Source organism: Apodemus sylvaticus, chromosome 10 (assembly GCF_947179515.1).
Source record: "Apodemus sylvaticus chromosome 10, mApoSyl1.1, whole genome shotgun sequence".
NCBI classification, from domain to species: domain Eukaryota; kingdom Metazoa; phylum Chordata; class Mammalia; order Rodentia; family Muridae; genus Apodemus; species Apodemus sylvaticus.
The window spans coordinates 54,048,629-54,064,459 of NC_067481.1; the positions used below are offsets into that span (position 1 = coordinate 54,048,629).

The 15,831-nt window shown below is 50.9% G+C and overlaps 1 protein-coding gene across 2 annotated transcripts; it reads right to left on the reverse strand.

The window, feature by feature from the left end:
- Positions 1-5,551: 5,551 nt before the first annotated feature.
- Positions 5,552-14,076, reverse strand: Arrb2 (arrestin beta 2). 2 transcript variants are annotated; one of them, XM_052195752.1, is made up of 15 exons: positions 13,925-14,076; positions 10,693-10,723; positions 10,035-10,095; positions 9,886-9,930; positions 9,500-9,696; positions 9,330-9,389; positions 8,876-8,943; positions 8,551-8,689; positions 8,242-8,326; positions 7,886-7,958; positions 7,481-7,618; positions 6,688-6,771; positions 6,504-6,583; positions 6,340-6,427; positions 5,552-6,061 (listed from the first exon to the last, which is right to left on the reverse strand). In XM_052195752.1, the coding sequence occupies exons 1-15, from the start codon at positions 13,945-13,947 to the stop codon at positions 5,968-5,970; spliced, it is 1,266 nt and encodes a 421-aa protein (XP_052051712.1). In that variant the 5' UTR covers positions 13,948-14,076; the 3' UTR covers positions 5,552-5,967. The 2 variants fall into 2 exon arrangements, with proteins under 2 accessions (XP_052051712.1, XP_052051713.1); XM_052195753.1 differs by having other exon boundaries at positions 6,340-6,394; positions 13,925-14,074.
- Positions 14,077-15,831: the final 1,755 nt, after the last annotated feature.

A 15,831-nucleotide genomic window follows, 5' to 3' on the forward strand; every position in this document is an offset into this window, starting at 1 on the left:
TGGTCTCCATAGCACTGAGTGCATGTGGTACACAGACATACATGCAAACTACCCACCCCATACACAGAAAATAAAAATAAAGGTCACAAACAAAACAACAAAGAGTCAAGCCAAACTAAAGACAGAAAAGCAAGAGAGGAGATCAAGATATGCTTTCCTGGGAAAGAGACTTCATAGTGGAGGGGAGGTTTTGTTTTCCCCTTTGTTTTCTTTCCTCAGTCCTCTCTCTCCTTTCTTCTCTTCCCATTACCTTCAGTGGAAGGGACTACACACACACACACACACACACACACACACACACACACACACACACACGCGCGCGAGCGCGCGAGGAAGAGCCGGTAGAGACAGACAAGAGGCCTTGCCCTAGGGATGCACCTTAGCCTTCCTGTCTAGATCACCGTGTGGGAGCAGGAGGCAGGATGCTGAACTCACTCATCCCTTTTTGCTGAATCTTGGGAAAGGGGAAGATGTCATTCACCATGGTGCTGGTGTAAAAATGGTAATATGGGAGTAGGAGACAGGGTAACAGGAAGTTGCTAGGTGGGGAAGGCCCAGCCTAGGTTAGGGACCAGTACATTCTTAGTGGTCTTAGATCTCTACTCAGGGCTCAGCCCCAGGCCAGAACCCTCAATGTGTTCAAATATATTTGTTGAATGAGCAAAGAAGCAAGGTCATGTGATCTCTTCTTTGGTAGTGCACGGCGGCCAGCTGCTCTGCCTGGCCTTAGAGCAGAGGTGGGGTGGGTGATGTCCAGGGCTGAGGAGAAACAGTGCATTGATCAGACAGTGGTAATAAGTATATGTGTGTCGTGGAAGGAAAATGAAGTGACTGGTCACGGGCCAACAGAAGGCTGAAAGGCTTAGTGACAGAGCAAACTCCGACACTAGTTAGAAAAGGGTTGTAAAAGTCTACCTTTCAAGGAAAGTGTAGCATTATTAATAATCAGTAACAAAAAGTTTAGAACTAGATAAAGGTGAAAGCTGTCCAACAATGAGAAGATATCAAATAAGACCATACTGTGTGCTTTAAATAAAAAGGGAATGAGAGGGGCTGGAGAGATGGCTCAGCGGCTAGGAGCGCTGACTGCTCTTCCAGAGGTCCTGAGTTCAATTCCCAGGAACCACATGGTGGCTCATGACCATCTGTAATGGGATGGGATACCCTCTTCTGGTGTGTGAAGACAGAGCACCCATGTACACAAATGCGGATGTAACCAACTGGGAAAAATATCTTGCCAAGTAAATGCCAAGCAAAGGGTTAACTTCCTCCTCCTCTCCCTACCCCTCCTTCCTTTCCTGTGCTTTGGGCACCCTAGGTGAGCACTCTACCGGTGAGGTAACAAAGCCAGCCTTGAGCCCTGGCTGGGGCTGGGGACAGAACCCAGCATGCGCATGCACAGCCTGGGTGAGCCTTCCTCACTGAGCTATGCTCCACCCAGCCCTTGTTAATGTACTCATTTCAGTTTTTGTTTGTGTGTACTTTACTTATTTGAGACAGGATCTCCCATACAGCCCTAGCTGGCCTTGAACTCACAGAGATTTGCCTGCCTCTGTAGAGATCAAAGGCATGTACCGCCCATCATTTGTTTTGGGGATGGGGTCTCACTATGTATTTCTGGCTGGCCTGGAACTTTCAACAAAGACCCATCTAGCCTTAAACTTGAGGCAATTCTCCTGCCTTTGACTTCCAAGCACGGGGATTACAGGAGTGTATCTTTCTGCCCAGATTATCAGTGTATGTTTATTATATATACAATGGGTTTCATTATGCCATTCATGCACACATGATGCATTTTGACCATGCTCACTACCCATTACCCTCTCTGACCTCCTCTATCCCATGGGCCCCTCTTGCCTATCAGTCCTTTTTGCACACTGAGTTTCTTTTCTTTCCGACATTCTATATACATGAGAAAACATGCAGTGTTTTTTGAGGCTCGATTAATTTACATAACATGATGTTATGTTGTAGTATTCCTTAAAAATATGTAGTGTGTGTGTGTGTGTGTACATGAAATGGCTCAGCAGTTAAGAGCACTGACTGCTCTTCCTGAGGTCCTGAGTTCAAATCCCAGCAACCACATGGTGGTTCACAACCATCTGTAATGGGATCCTCTGATGTATCTGAAGACAGTGACAGTGTACTCACATAAAATAAATCTTTAAAAAAAAAGAGCAATATGTTCATTCTCTCTGACCTAGTAACCCTTTAAAAATGTTTAATTTTTAATTTTGTGTGTGTGTGTGTCTATGTGAAGGTTATGTGCACATGAATGTAAGTGCTCTGATCCTGGAAGAGAGCATCAGATCCTGGGAGTTGTAGTCCACTGTGAGCTGCCTGCCATGAGCGCTGAGAGCCAAGCTCGGATCTTCTGCCAGTGCAGTGCATGCTCTTAACTCCAGGCTGCAAGCCTCCTTACAGGAGTCTGTCCTACAGTAAACACCACACATTCAAAAGGATGGATCTTCAGTCGGGCGTGGTGGTGCACGCCTGTAATCCCAGCACTCTGGGAGGCAGAGGCAAGTGGATTTCTGAGTTCGAGGCCAGCCTGGTCTACAGAGTGAGCTCCAGTACAGCCAGGGCTACACAGAGGAAACCCTGTCTCAAAACAAAACAAAACAAAAAAGCGGAAATTCAGAATGTCCATTAGGGACCCAGTGAGCGGGAATGTTATCTAGTTAACTAGCAGCTGTTCCTTAAAAGCACAGGGTGGATGGGATGGGAGCAGGGCTTCAGGAAGGCTCTTCCAGGTAACACTGAGTCCCAAGAGGCACATGGTTTGTTGCTCTATACTTCAGATAAGACCGTGAGAACATAAGGCCTGCGTACCTGAGACTCAATATGAAGAACAGTCTTTGAATAAACAAGGCACTGGGTGGTGACGGTGGTGGCAGGGGTGGGGAAGAAGACAGAGAGAACTGGCTTCTCACTGTTATCTCACACCATTCAGGTTTGGTGTGTGTGTGTGTGTGTGTGTGTTTGTTTGGTTTTTTTCAAGACAGGGTTTGTCTGTGTAGCTCTGGTCGTCCTGGAACTCACTCTGTAGACCAGGCTGGCCTTGAACTCAGAAATCTGCCTGCCTCTGCCTCCCAAGTATTGGGATTAAAGGTGTGCACCACCACTGCCCAGCACCATTCAGGTTTTTTTTTAACCCACATGCCTGGATTACCTCCCTAAACAGCACAGAAAACATAAACTTTTTTTTTATTTTATTTTAAAGGCATTCTTCAACCCATAGTCATGGGTTTTTCCTCTAGTTCTTCTGATTCAGAACAAGAGACTGAAGGGCCTAACCCTGAATCTTATTTCTGAGTCTCCTGGTGAAGTTAGATCCATAGCCTTAGAGGTCAAGGAGCAGGGTCACAGGAGTCAAAGACTTAAAAGGGGTTAGTCCTTTGTGTGACAAGTCCAGGTAGGGGAGATGGCCTGTGACAGGCGGAGCACGGTTACTGACATTTGGGTTACACTGAAAGCCTGTGGATACATGATTTAATTACCATTTCATGAGCTTCAACAAAGGCCATGGCCCATGCAAGCTGCTCCCATCTGCTCCACAGAAACCTCCCTTCTCGTTGGCTATTCCAGTCCCTGGTCTGAGTCTATCCACGATACCTTCCAGCCGTCACACTGTAGCTTTGCCATGGTCCCGAAGGTTTATCCTTGTACATCCCCTATTTCATTTTCAGTTCTCTGCTTAAAGGTCACTCCTCTAGAGAAACCATCCCCAACCCCAACCTAGATCTCCACGTCATGCATTCTCAGTTCCCATTCTCCCTGGGACATGAAGTACAGCCAGGGAATGACGTGGTGAGGATGTAGGTTAAGACTGTTAACGGAGGAATGGATATGGAAAATGTGGTATATTTACACAATGGAATACTACTCAGCTATTAAAAACAATGAATTCATAAAATTCTTAGGCAAATGGGTAGAACTGGAAGATATCATCCTAAGTGAGGTAACCCAATAACAAGAGAATGTTTTACATGGTATACACTCACTGATAAGTGGATCTTAGCTTAGAAGCTTGGAATACCTAAGACACGATTCACATATCAAATGATGCCCAAGAAGAAGGAAGAACAAAGTATGGATACTCTGGTCCTTCTTAGAAGGGGGAACAAAATACCCACAGGAGATATAGAGACAAAGTGTGGAGCGGAGGCTGAGGGAAAGACCATCCAGAGACTACCTCACCTAGTGATCCATCCCATATACAGTTACAAAACCCAGACACTATTATTGATGCCCACAAGTACTTGCTGACCAGAGCTGGATATAGCTGTCACCTGGGAGGCTCTGCTAGTGCATGGCAAATAGAGGGGGACACTCTCCGCCAGCCATTGAACTGAGCACAGGGTCCCCAATGGGGGAGCTAGAGAAAGGACCCAAGGAGTTGAAGGGGTTTGCAGCACTATAGGACAAACAACAATATGAGCTACCCAGTAATCCCAGAGACAAAAACATCAACCAGATGGTACACATGGTGTTACCCATGGCTCTGGACGAATAGGCAGCAGAGGATGGCCTTATTGGACATCAAAGGGAGGAGAGGCACCTGGTCCTGGAAAGGCTTGATACAGCAGTGTAAGGAAATACCAGAACAGGGAAGCGGGAGGGGCTGATTGGGGAACAGGGGGAGGGGAGATGGTTTATGGGACTTTTGGGGTGGGGGTAGGGGGACCAGGAAGGGAAATAATTTGAAATGTAAATAAAGAATATATGCCATTAAAAAAAAAAACAAAAACCTGTTCATAGAACGGAGCCTTTAGAAAGGTGTGCTGGCTAGTTTTACGTCAACTTGACACAAGCTAGAGGAGGGGAGCCTTAATTGAGAAAATGCCTCCAGAAGACCAGACTAAATAGGCAGGCCTGTGGGGATTTTTCTTAAGTGACCGATGAGAGAGGGACCAGCCCATCGTGGATGGAGTCCCTCCTGAGCAGGTAGTCCTGGGCTCTATAAGAAAGCAGGTCATGGAGAACAAGACAGTAGCAACATGGTTCCCTGGCCTCTCCATCAGCTCCTGCCTCCAGGTTTCCACTGTTTGAGTTCCGGTCCTGACCTCCTTCAATGAGCTATGATGTTGAAGTGTAAGCCAAATAAACCCTGCCCTCCCCGAGTTGCTTTATCAGCAATAGCAACCCTAATGAAGACAGAAAGGTTACCTCCAGGAGTTGCACTGGATGATGGGAAATGTCTGTTGAGTGTTGCTAACAACTCCTTCCCCCCAGTCTGGCTCTGGCCCACAGAGTTACGTTGAGAAGCCTGCCTTGCCCAGCCCAGGAGCATCTAGTCTTCAGGGAAGTTAGTTATTATTTTCCCTGTAAAAGACTAAGTTTACTTTGTGGCTTTACCAGCCTCGATCGTGACTGTGCACAGACCAAGCCAAGTTTCAATATTTACCTTGGAACACAGGCATAGCACAGTCATCCAATAAACATTTATTGATAACCTGTGGAAGGCACCCTGCAGATGTAGGAAAAAAGCATCATGGATGGGTACACTGCACACCCTTTAAACTCCGCTGAGAAAACACATACACGGTCATGCCTAGTAAAAGGTTTATTTCCTCCCTATGCGCAGAAACAAAGAAATGGCCTTGCTGGCCCCTCCCCAGAGTCTCATCTTCAAGGATTGGGAGGCAGAAGTGGTGACTGGGGGCAGGTTGGTATGAGGCCAAACGTGGAAGTTCTTTCTATTCCTTTTCCCTACATTCACTCCTTGCTTTCACTATTCCCTTCCCAAAACGTTAGGCGTGTACACAGCTTGCCACCCTAGGGAGCAGGGCTGGAGCGGCAAAGCTGAAGTCATAAAGATCACTTTCAACAAGTGATGGGTCCAGTGTGTATCTTGGGTGGACGGACGGACGGGGAAGGAGGAGAGACCGGGACCCTCCCACCCGCAAAGGCCACGGGACCTGAGTCCTGCCCGCCCCTACCTCTCCTCTCTCCCAGCCCCTCTTCCTAGCAGAACTGGTCATCACAGTCGTCATCCTTCATTCCCTTCAGCCGCAGTCGGGCGAAGTCCTCAAACACGATGTCATCGTCCGTGGCATAGCTTGGGGACAGTGAGGAGGTGATGAGGTAAAAGCTTCTGACCGTTTCTCGGGCCTCCCACTCCCGCTTCCCGGCCACCCCATCCTAGGGTCAAGCACTTGAGCAGTAATAGAACCCAGGGCAGCAGCCGCAGCCTCGACAAGCTGGGTCATCCCATCGGATAGTCCCACCACTCCCTCCCCGCGAGTAGGAGACAGCCCACAAGGCAGGAAGGTGGATCTGAATGACACGGGAATCTACCCTGGAGAGTCAACTAAGAAGGCAAGGGCTGTTTCTTACTTGGTATCGAATTCGATGAGGTTGGTATCCACAGGGACATCTGTTTCCCGGGGGGCTGAAGGACAGAGAGGAGATGAGGGGGTGCACACTAGAAGGACCATCACTTCTCCACTGACCCTGCTTCAGCTCCTCTCTGCGGGGCTCAGGGTGTGGGCCATACTCACCTGACTGGGGTCTGGGAAGGGTGATGTGGTCATGAGGCTTGGGGTGCATTAAGACAAAAGGTAGCTCCACAGAGACATCCCTGAGGAGGAAGAGGGGCTGTGTGAAGAGGACAACTACCACGATCCACAGATCCACAGAGAACCTGGTGGCCCGGCCCAGCCCGGCCCCCCCTACCATACTCACCCGCCTCGAGACACCACCAGCTTCACCTTGACCCTGTAGGATACCAGGATTCCCAGCACCTCCTTGTTGGCTCCTTCCTTCACACTGCATTTGGGTGGAGGGGGCCAAGGTCAGGGGTGCAAGGCTCCTGCGGCACCAGCCATGCAGCCATGGCTATAGAGACTCATGGCACTCCTCTGTGCAGAACCACCTGGGGCCTCATCTCTGCCACTCACAGAGGTGAGTGCTTTGATTGGCGGCACAGCACGTGCAGCTACCTTTACCTATTTCTCTTTGTCTCTTCTCACCACGTGGGCCCGTGTGGTGTGGTGGTGTCGTGTGTGTACCGGGTGCAGAGGGCAACACTGGGTGAGGCTCTGGCCTTCCTAGGGCTACATGTGCCCGGGGCCATAGTGACGCATCACAATTCCTCAAGCACACTGAAGACTTAAGCTTGCAGGTCTCTCCGCCTGGAGCCATCCACAATGCCTCCTTCCTCTGGGTCCTTGGTGTTCACCCTCCCTGGCCAGTCTACTTAGAATCAACACACCCCACCCCTCTCTATCCTTCATCCGCTACACTTGATCTTTCCCTACTTTATATCACTCTGCTTAACGCTCGTTCCTAACACGCTATCTAATTCACCACTTATCTGATTGTCTGTCTTCCCTCCCTTAGAATGTGAGAAGTTTTTGTCATTTCTGTTCACTGATACCTCCCTGGCACCCAGGACAGAGCCTGGCATGTGGCCTGCTTTCATCGGAAGCCTGTCCCTTGTCCCCCCTTCCTCCCCATCCCCCTTCCCCGCCCTCACATGGTGCTGGAAGCCAGGTTGGTGTCTTCATGTTTGAGCTGTCCATCCAGGGCAAGGCCACGTTTCTCTCGGTTGTCACTCAGCAGCGGGGTTATGGTATACACCTTGCAGAACGTGGAACTGGGAGACACCTGGTCACTGGGGGTTGGGAATAAGATTGCTGGAGAGACTGGGCTAGGGGAGGCTCATCTTACCACCCTCAGGCAGTCTCTCTCCTCCCCCACGGTCCATTTGGGCACAGATTATGAGGGGGTAGGTTCTGGTTCAACCTGTTCAAGATAGCTAACAGCTTGGAGCCCCCTGGCTATAGAGACACCCTTAGAAGTGAGACGGGTTCTGAAGAATTCCGCCTTCTCATATTCTCCCGGGAGCTTGGGCCCCACTCTGCCCCCCGCCCTTACTCACTCTTGTTCCAGCTGTGCCACAGGACACTTGTACTGCGCGGTGCTGAAGAGGCAAATGTCGGCATACTGTCTCACTGTGGGGCAGGGGACCAAGTGGCTTTGGGTGAAGTATAGACAACTACTGCACCACAACTCCTGACTACATGGTGGAAACCCTGCTGGGGGCAGCACCCCTCCCCCCCCACCTTCCACCCCTGGCCCACAGACTTCCCATATTAAACACTAGGGCTGTGTATTTATTCTGGAACAGACTAAATTCTTTACGGCCTGGTAAATACAGCCTGGGCTGATATGGCAGCAGAAGCCCTTCTACGTAGGGACTTCTGTCCCATCCCCATGCCCACCCCCACCTCCTACCAGACACTCTGATCTTCTTGACGGTCTTGGCAGAGTTGTTGGTGACGTGGACGTTGACACTGAGGGGCTCCCCGTGGTAGTACAGCTTTTGAAAGGAAGGGATTGCATTGCTTGTACCTGTTTTTCACTGACCCCGCTGGCCCGCTCTACCCCTAACTCCAGCCCACAGTACCGCTACCCAAGTCAGGCAATACTAGCCTTAAAAAAAAAAACCCAACCTCCCAAACCACCATCTTTGCCTGTGGCTTCACCTCCCCCCCAAAGAGTCGGCCTGCTTTGTGGCATCTTTGTCACCCTCTCACATCTCACCTCTTTGTCCAGGGAAGCCTCTAGGTGCAGGGACCTCCGGTCAGACATGAGGAAGTGGCGTGTGGTTTCGGCTGAGGGCTGGGGGCCAGGTATCTCAGGAGCAAACTGTACCTTTCTGATGATAAGTCGCACAGAGTTCCTGAGTCGGAGGGAGGAGGATTGGAGGAGGGGAAAGACTTAGTTTACTACAAGCCAAGCACCGGGGTCTGGGGGCTCTGTGAGGCTGGGTGGGAGCCGCTAAACCAGAGAAAGAGAGAGACAGAGAGAGAGAGAGAGAGAGAGAGAGAGAGAGAGAGAGAGAGAGAGAAAGAAATGTTCCTCTTACCTTTTGTGGCTTTTTTCTTCTATTGATTTGGCACAGAAGGCTCGAATCTCAAAATCTACTCCACAGGCCTTGGGAGACGAGGAAAGGCCACCTCTTACCCAAGGCTCCTGGTACCACATCCAACACCCCCCCCCTTCCTCCTTGCTTCATTCCTGTAGGTGTGGCTTTTTGCCTCATCATGGAAACAGAGGGACGCTCTTGCCCCACTATCTCTCTCTCTAGCTTGGCACCTGGCAGAGGCTGGCTCACGGCAGTGCACAGAGGAGCCCCCATACCCAGCCAGGTACACACAAGTCAGAGAACAGATTCAGTGACCACAGCATGCACACACATCCATGGGGACACCTCCCTGTCCTCAGGGACCCCCTATACTTCACCCTCCGGCTCTGCTGTGTTTCTTTCATCTACTGAGCCTGGTTCTGTTCACATATTGTGAGAGTCGTCCCTTCCGTACCTTCCCTGTGTCCTCTGGTCCTGGCTGCAGTGTGACGGAGCAAGGCAAATTCTGGGGTATCTGTGGCAGAGGAAAAAAAGGGGTTTCAACTGGTAATAGGTGCCTCATCCCATGTCAGTCCCAAACAGCCCCAGATCCCATGCCCTGCAGGAAACAGAGAACATCCTCACTGTGAAGAAAAAAGGGTGGGCATGCTGGCCCAACTTCTTCAGCAGTCGGTCCTGGAGGCGGGTGGGGGGCCGAGGTGGGTTGGGGATGGGGGGGAAGGCCTGGTAGGTGGCGATGAACAGATCTTTGCGGAAAGACAGACCCAGTACGTCCAAGTCTTCTCGGCCATAGCGGAAGGCACAGGTGAGGGTCACAAACACTGAAAGGTAAGGGTAAGTCGGGGTGATTAGCAGTAACCCCTTTCCTCATGGCACCCACATTCTTCCTCAGCATAACAGACTTCCCAGGATCCTACTCCTGGCTTCTAATTCTGCCTTCCTTTTCTCTGTTATCCGTGTCAGCCCATCTAACGTCTTCTTTTCCCCTCCAGTAGGGATGGGTACAGTACCTTTCCGGTCCTTCAGGTAGTCAGGATCCACAAGCACCACACCATCTAGAAAAGGGAGCCAGATTCATTTTCTGAAGGAGGCCAATCCCAGACCCAAGAACAACCTTCCCTCTTGGGGGAATATGCTGGCCCCTTCTGGGCAAACTTACCCACAGGGTCCACTTTGTCCAGGTGATCTACAAAGTCACGCTTGCCCAAGTACACGGTGAGCTGAGAATGTCAAGGGTCACAGGGAAAATTGGGGAGGATGGCGGCAGGCCACCAGAGTTCTCAAAGGTGGCTGCCCTGTCCTGGACTCCCCCTGGCTGGGTTATCAGGAAGGAGTGTCTCCCAGTATGACTGGACGGTGAGATTGGTAGGGTTTTCCCGACTACTCAGTAAAACTTTCGTTTAAGCTTTTCCCAGCCCCTTTGGTCACTTTCAAGGGTAGGTGTATATGTGCGTGTATATGTGTGTTCCCATGTCTTCAGGGACCACTCAGCCAGACCAGGCAGGTAGCAGCTGTCCTCACAAAGGGCTCTGAGATAAACAGGCCACTGCCTGGGAAGCTATTAACTTTTCCTAGCCCAGGCACCCTGGGTTGGTTCCTAAGAGAGAGTCACAAGCTTGCTTAGGGACCTAGCCCAGTCCCCACCCGGCCCTGTGGCTTCTTCAGACTGCGGCAAGGGGCTTACAGAGGGAGGGAAGGAAGTCTGCTTTTAGCTGTCACAGGAAGTGGGGAGCTAAGGGTTGGGGATCATTTAGGGGTAGGCTGGGCTTTGATAGGGCCTTGGGAGGATCAAAGGGTAAGCACTGAGGGGGACTCACCTTGCAGTTAGGGCTTGACTTCTTGAAGACCCTAACAAAACAGAAAGGAAGACCCCATTGCCTCTCTTATGCTGAGCAGGGACTACCACACCATCTCCCTCCCCAGCCTGAGAAGTGGAATTCACCCTGGATCCCTGCTCTACCCTTCCCATTGCTCTTTACCAAGTCCCAGTATTTCCCATATGGCAGCCCCTTGAAGGCAACTGTCAGGGCAAGCCTTTGCTCCTTTGCTGTTTGATATTACCTTAAGTCATTCCTCCTCTTACAGTAATGGCCACTGATTGCTCCAGGAACTATTCAGGCTCTCCCCCTCAGGGAACCCTCTCCAAAACTGAGAGTGAATTGGATAGCTATACAATGTCTGGGTCACACCTAACACCCCTGCCCTCCTTTTTGACCTTGGCCTTACTATATAACTCTGACTAGCCTGGAACTTGAAATGTAGACCAGGCTGGCCCCAACTCAGATCCACTTGCCTCTGCCTCCTTGGTGCTAAGATGAAAGGCACAAGCCAGCACACTCAGATGAACTTTTCAATTGACCTCTAGCTTCAAGAACCCATACAGTGACTTCTGGAGCAGAGTCTTGTCTTTGCCCCTCAGATGTTTTTCCCCCTGAGTCTGACTATTTCATGAACCTCCAACAGCCCTGTTTCCGACCTCAGCAGCTTAAAAAAAAAAAAATCCACTGCGGTCCCAACACAGTAGCATCCTGTGACAAAGATGGTGATGCTGGCTAACATTTATTGGGGGACTGCTCTGTTCCTAGCACTGTCCTAACTGCATTTCCTGTTCTGACAGCCATGACTGAGGATGAAAGACCCGTGTTTTACAGCGAACAAGAATTCTGTCAAAGACCACAGAGAGCATACAGGGTGAGACTCGGATATAAACTTAAGGAAGGCACCCTGGCTTTTTTGTTTTTTTGTTTGTTTGTTTTTTGTTTTGTTTTTTTGAGTCAGGGTTTCTCTGTGTAGTCCTGGCTGTCCTGGAACTCACTCTGTAGACCAGGCTGGCCTCGAACTCAGAAATCCGCCTGCCTCTGCCTCCCAAGTGCTGGGATTACAGGCGTGCGCCACCACGCCCGGCAGCACCCTGGTTTTAAGACCCTGTTCCCACCCACTAAATCATGAAGCTTGCCTGTCATACAGTTTGCCAAGTCAAAGTAGATTTTCTTTCTTTTTTCTTTTCCACAGAGACAGGGTTTCTCTGTGTACACCGACTGTCCTAGAACTCACTCGGTAGACCAGGCTGGCCTTGAACTCAGAGATCCTCCTGCCTCAGCCTCCCAAGGACTGGGATTAAAGGTGTGGATCACCACCACTGCCTCCGGGGATCAAAGAGGATTTAGACTCCAGCACTGTAACAATCTAAGCCTAGATGCCACCCATTGCTGGGAGCATAGGAACCGGTCTAGTGACCCCAGGGCTCTGGCTATTCCTAGGCTAGGACTTCCAAGCATCATTCAGCCTCCAGTGAGGCATGTAGCCTCAGGAGCAATTCCTGGAAAGGGTCCTCAGATAACCCACTGAATAATGCCTGTGTTCCCTCCTCCCTTCAGTGTCCTATATAAATTTCTGCTAGGAAAACCACTTATCTCTTCCTTCCCCCAAAGCCAAACTGTCCACATATCATAGGGTCACATGGCATATACATAGGGTACCCCAAGTAATAAAGGCACGTTGGGCAGTTAGAATAATCACCCTAATTTCTGTCCCATTTAGAGCTGACAGCTCAGACATCACCTAGGTTGGCTCTTTCTACTACTTCTGGTTTCTTCCTGTCCTGTATTTTCCCTCACTGGGAGCCCTGGCAGAGTCTGTGACAGCCACACTCAGTGCATCTTGGGCAGTTGCTCTGGGGTAACTACAGAGCGTCTGCCCTCTCTACATCTACCCCAGCTACCTCTTGCCTGGTTAGGTAGGGGCCGTGTGCACATACTGAAGTTGGCCAAGGAGGCAGAGTAAGGGAATTACCAGGGAGGTACCCGGCTTGGAGGAGGGCAGCTAAAGCAGATGCCTCTTTGTACTTCCTGCCTTTCTCTCCATTTCCTGTGGCCCAGAATTTGATGAGATGGTAGGGAATTATGCCAAGTCAGCAGTCTTTCTTTGGTCCATCTACTCCCTCCCTGAAGTACACAACGGAAATTTGGGGGCCTCCCCGAAGTAAGTGACTTCCCCTTTCTCTGGGGTGTTTAACCTCAAATCCAGGAGGTAAATCTTCCCGGCGGGCATCTCTCTCAGATATTGGTCTTCTCAACGCTGAGATACCTACGTTCTCCTACTCTAAGGGCAGTGGGAGTGGTGGGGTTGACCCTACATTTTGCAGAAGTCACTGTTCATTATCAGGCCCTTATTCTTGGTCCTCTCTGGCTTGAGGCACACAGCCCCAATCGATTCTTTAGCTCCTGCTCCCTTGGAACTAAAGCATTCACCCCATATCCTCTTGGGGGTGTTGGGTCACAACAGGAAGCGGATTTTGCTATAGACCAAAAAAGAGAACTCTGGTATCAGTGGAAGGAAGGAGTCTTGATTGCACAGAGAACATCCGGGGAGAGGATGTGTGTCCAGGGCAGATACTACCTCTCTCTCTCTCTCTCTCTCTCTCTCTCTCTCTACCTCTCTCTCTCTCTCTCTCTCTCTCTCTCTCTCTCTCTCTCTCTCTCTCTCTCTCTCATACAGTCCAATTTCAGCGAGGGTCCCTACACACTCTACTCTCTCAAGAAGAAGCTGTTGCTCCTAGCAACCTAGGAGAAGGCAGAAGTTTGGTAGCAGAGCTATCCGGCCCTTGGGACAGGTGGGAGCAATCAGACTGTGGGGTATTGGGCAGGAGGCTTTCCATTGGCTGGGCACGAGTCTAGGGGAATCCCTTCCCAGCATCCAGTCTCCCAGCACACAACCCCTCGAGGCCGGCCACCTGCTCCTTCTTCCTCCGCCCCTGCATCACAGCCTGCACAGAGAACCCAGTAGTCCGACTCCTACATCTCTGTGAGAACCCAGGCGTAGGTTTCCCGATCCCTATCAGGTCTTGCTTTTTGCAGGAGCCCCAGTACGCACCCCTATTCCAATATCCTCAAGGACCTAGGCTTGCGGCCCCGGACCGCTACCCTCTAGGGACCCAGGCGTCCGGCCCCGGGGTTTCTTCCCCGGGGTCGGTGTCCTTGCCGGTGGATCAATCTGGCACACCCCGCGAGCAGCCGCCCATGCCCTGCGGCATGGCCCCACCTCCCTTACCTGGTCCCGGGTTTCTCTCCCATGGTGCGCGCGCGCTCGCCGCCCTCCGCCCGCCGGGTTCGCGGCTCGCTCGCAGCCTTCTCGCCCGCTGCCAGGTCCCCGCTCCTCCCCGCGCCACTGCGCACGCGCGTCCTCACTCTTCCCCCTCCCCTCGCGGTCTGGGTCTCGGGGAACCGCGGCCGGCTGCGTCAGCCGGATCCCGCGCCGCGGCGCAGCCCGCCCTCCTCGAACTGGCTCCGCCCCACGCCTCCGCCCTCCCTCTCCCTCGGGGAAGCCTCCCCGTGCAGTCCCTTCTCCAGATTTCCCCGCCCCTCCTCAAGCCTTTGGAACTAGATTGGGCCCCTTTAAAAGCAGACGGCCGCCTTCGAGGAGATTAGAAGCAGCTGATTGGCCGTTGGTATCCATAGCCCTGCAGAGATCCCTCCCCTTTGTTTGCTTTCAGCGTAGCGGAGGAGGGACCGCATCGAGGGGGCGGTGGGAATGAGCTCAAACACTGTCTGGGTCTGAGGGCCAATGACTGCCCACGTGGGTGAGCCGTATCAGTTGCGTGATGATGCTTCCTTCGGTACTTGCTGCTCATCCCTGAGCTTGCAGCCTTGTTTGGCCTGCCTTTCCCGCGTTCTTGTGGTCTTCAGCTCCCCCTGGTGTATTGTCTTTGACTTTTGTTTTTTGCAGGGACACTTTAAAACATTTTTCAGACTTTGTCATCTCTAGTGTTTATCCTAGCTATCATCACCCACTCCATCCATCTCTCTCTCTTTCTTCATCCTTCCCTCCCTCTCTATTTTGTGTTAGTCACTGTGCCAAGCCATTGGGACAACACATGAGTTATCATGGCCTAACTTTCCTGGGATCCTTGAAACATGAAATAGGTATTATGCTCCCAGGAATGCTATAATAGAGGTATGACTCAGAACATCAAGCAACTCAAAGCCTAAGAGAGCTTTGCCAGCGTGGTGGGAGGAGGTAGTGCAGGCACTCACTCCATAGGGTAGGAAATCCGAGGACAGCCATTCTGAAGGACACCCTAAAGATGAGTAAAGCAAGGCACGCCGTATTCTAAAGTGCTTGTGGGTTAGATGGCAGAGAGCTGCGGAGGAATAGAAGAGGCCGTGGAAGGCTTTGTATAGCAGGTGAAAGAAAGAGCCCAAGAAACTGTAGTGTGTATTTAATGTAATGTAATGTAATTTTCTGCTAGGGCCTCACACATTCTTGGCAAGGACTCACCACTAAGCTATATTTTTTAATCCCAGCCCAGTAGTGGTTTGATTGGATTTTGTTTATCACCAGAGGAACGTGGAGATGGGATTTCTCTTTTGGGGTAACAGTGCATCACAAGACTGCTAGAAGATAAGCTAGCCAAGGGAAAATGAAGAATGGGGAGTGGAGAGAAACAGAGGGACCATATTGGAGGTTCATTTCCGGGGCAACATTGACCGGGTTTGGCAGAAGGTTAAAAGAGTCACCTACATTTCTAGACTCAGAGAGACAGGCTTTTCTCCTCTTGGGTCTCTTCCTTCTATTCCCCATTTCCTGGCAGTGGAATGCCTTCATGCCTCTGCACTTTTCCATTTGAAAAACAGTGTACACGAGACAAAAACATCTCAGATCATCTTTAATTTTCAAACATAGGCCTTGAACTCAGAAATTCGCCTGCCTCTGCCTCCCAAGTGCTGGGATTAAAGGCGTGCGCCACCTCTGCCCGGCAAGTTTGCTCTTTCATTATTAGAATTTATCATACTTTATGTGTCTAAGTGCTGGCTTGCATGTGTGCATGGGCATCATCATTTGTGTGCATAGTGCCTTTGGAGGGCAGAGGAAGGTCTCAGGTCCCCAGGAAGTAGAATTACAGGCAGTTCTAAACCCTCCATGTGGGTGCTAGGAATTGAACCCAGATCCTCTGTAAG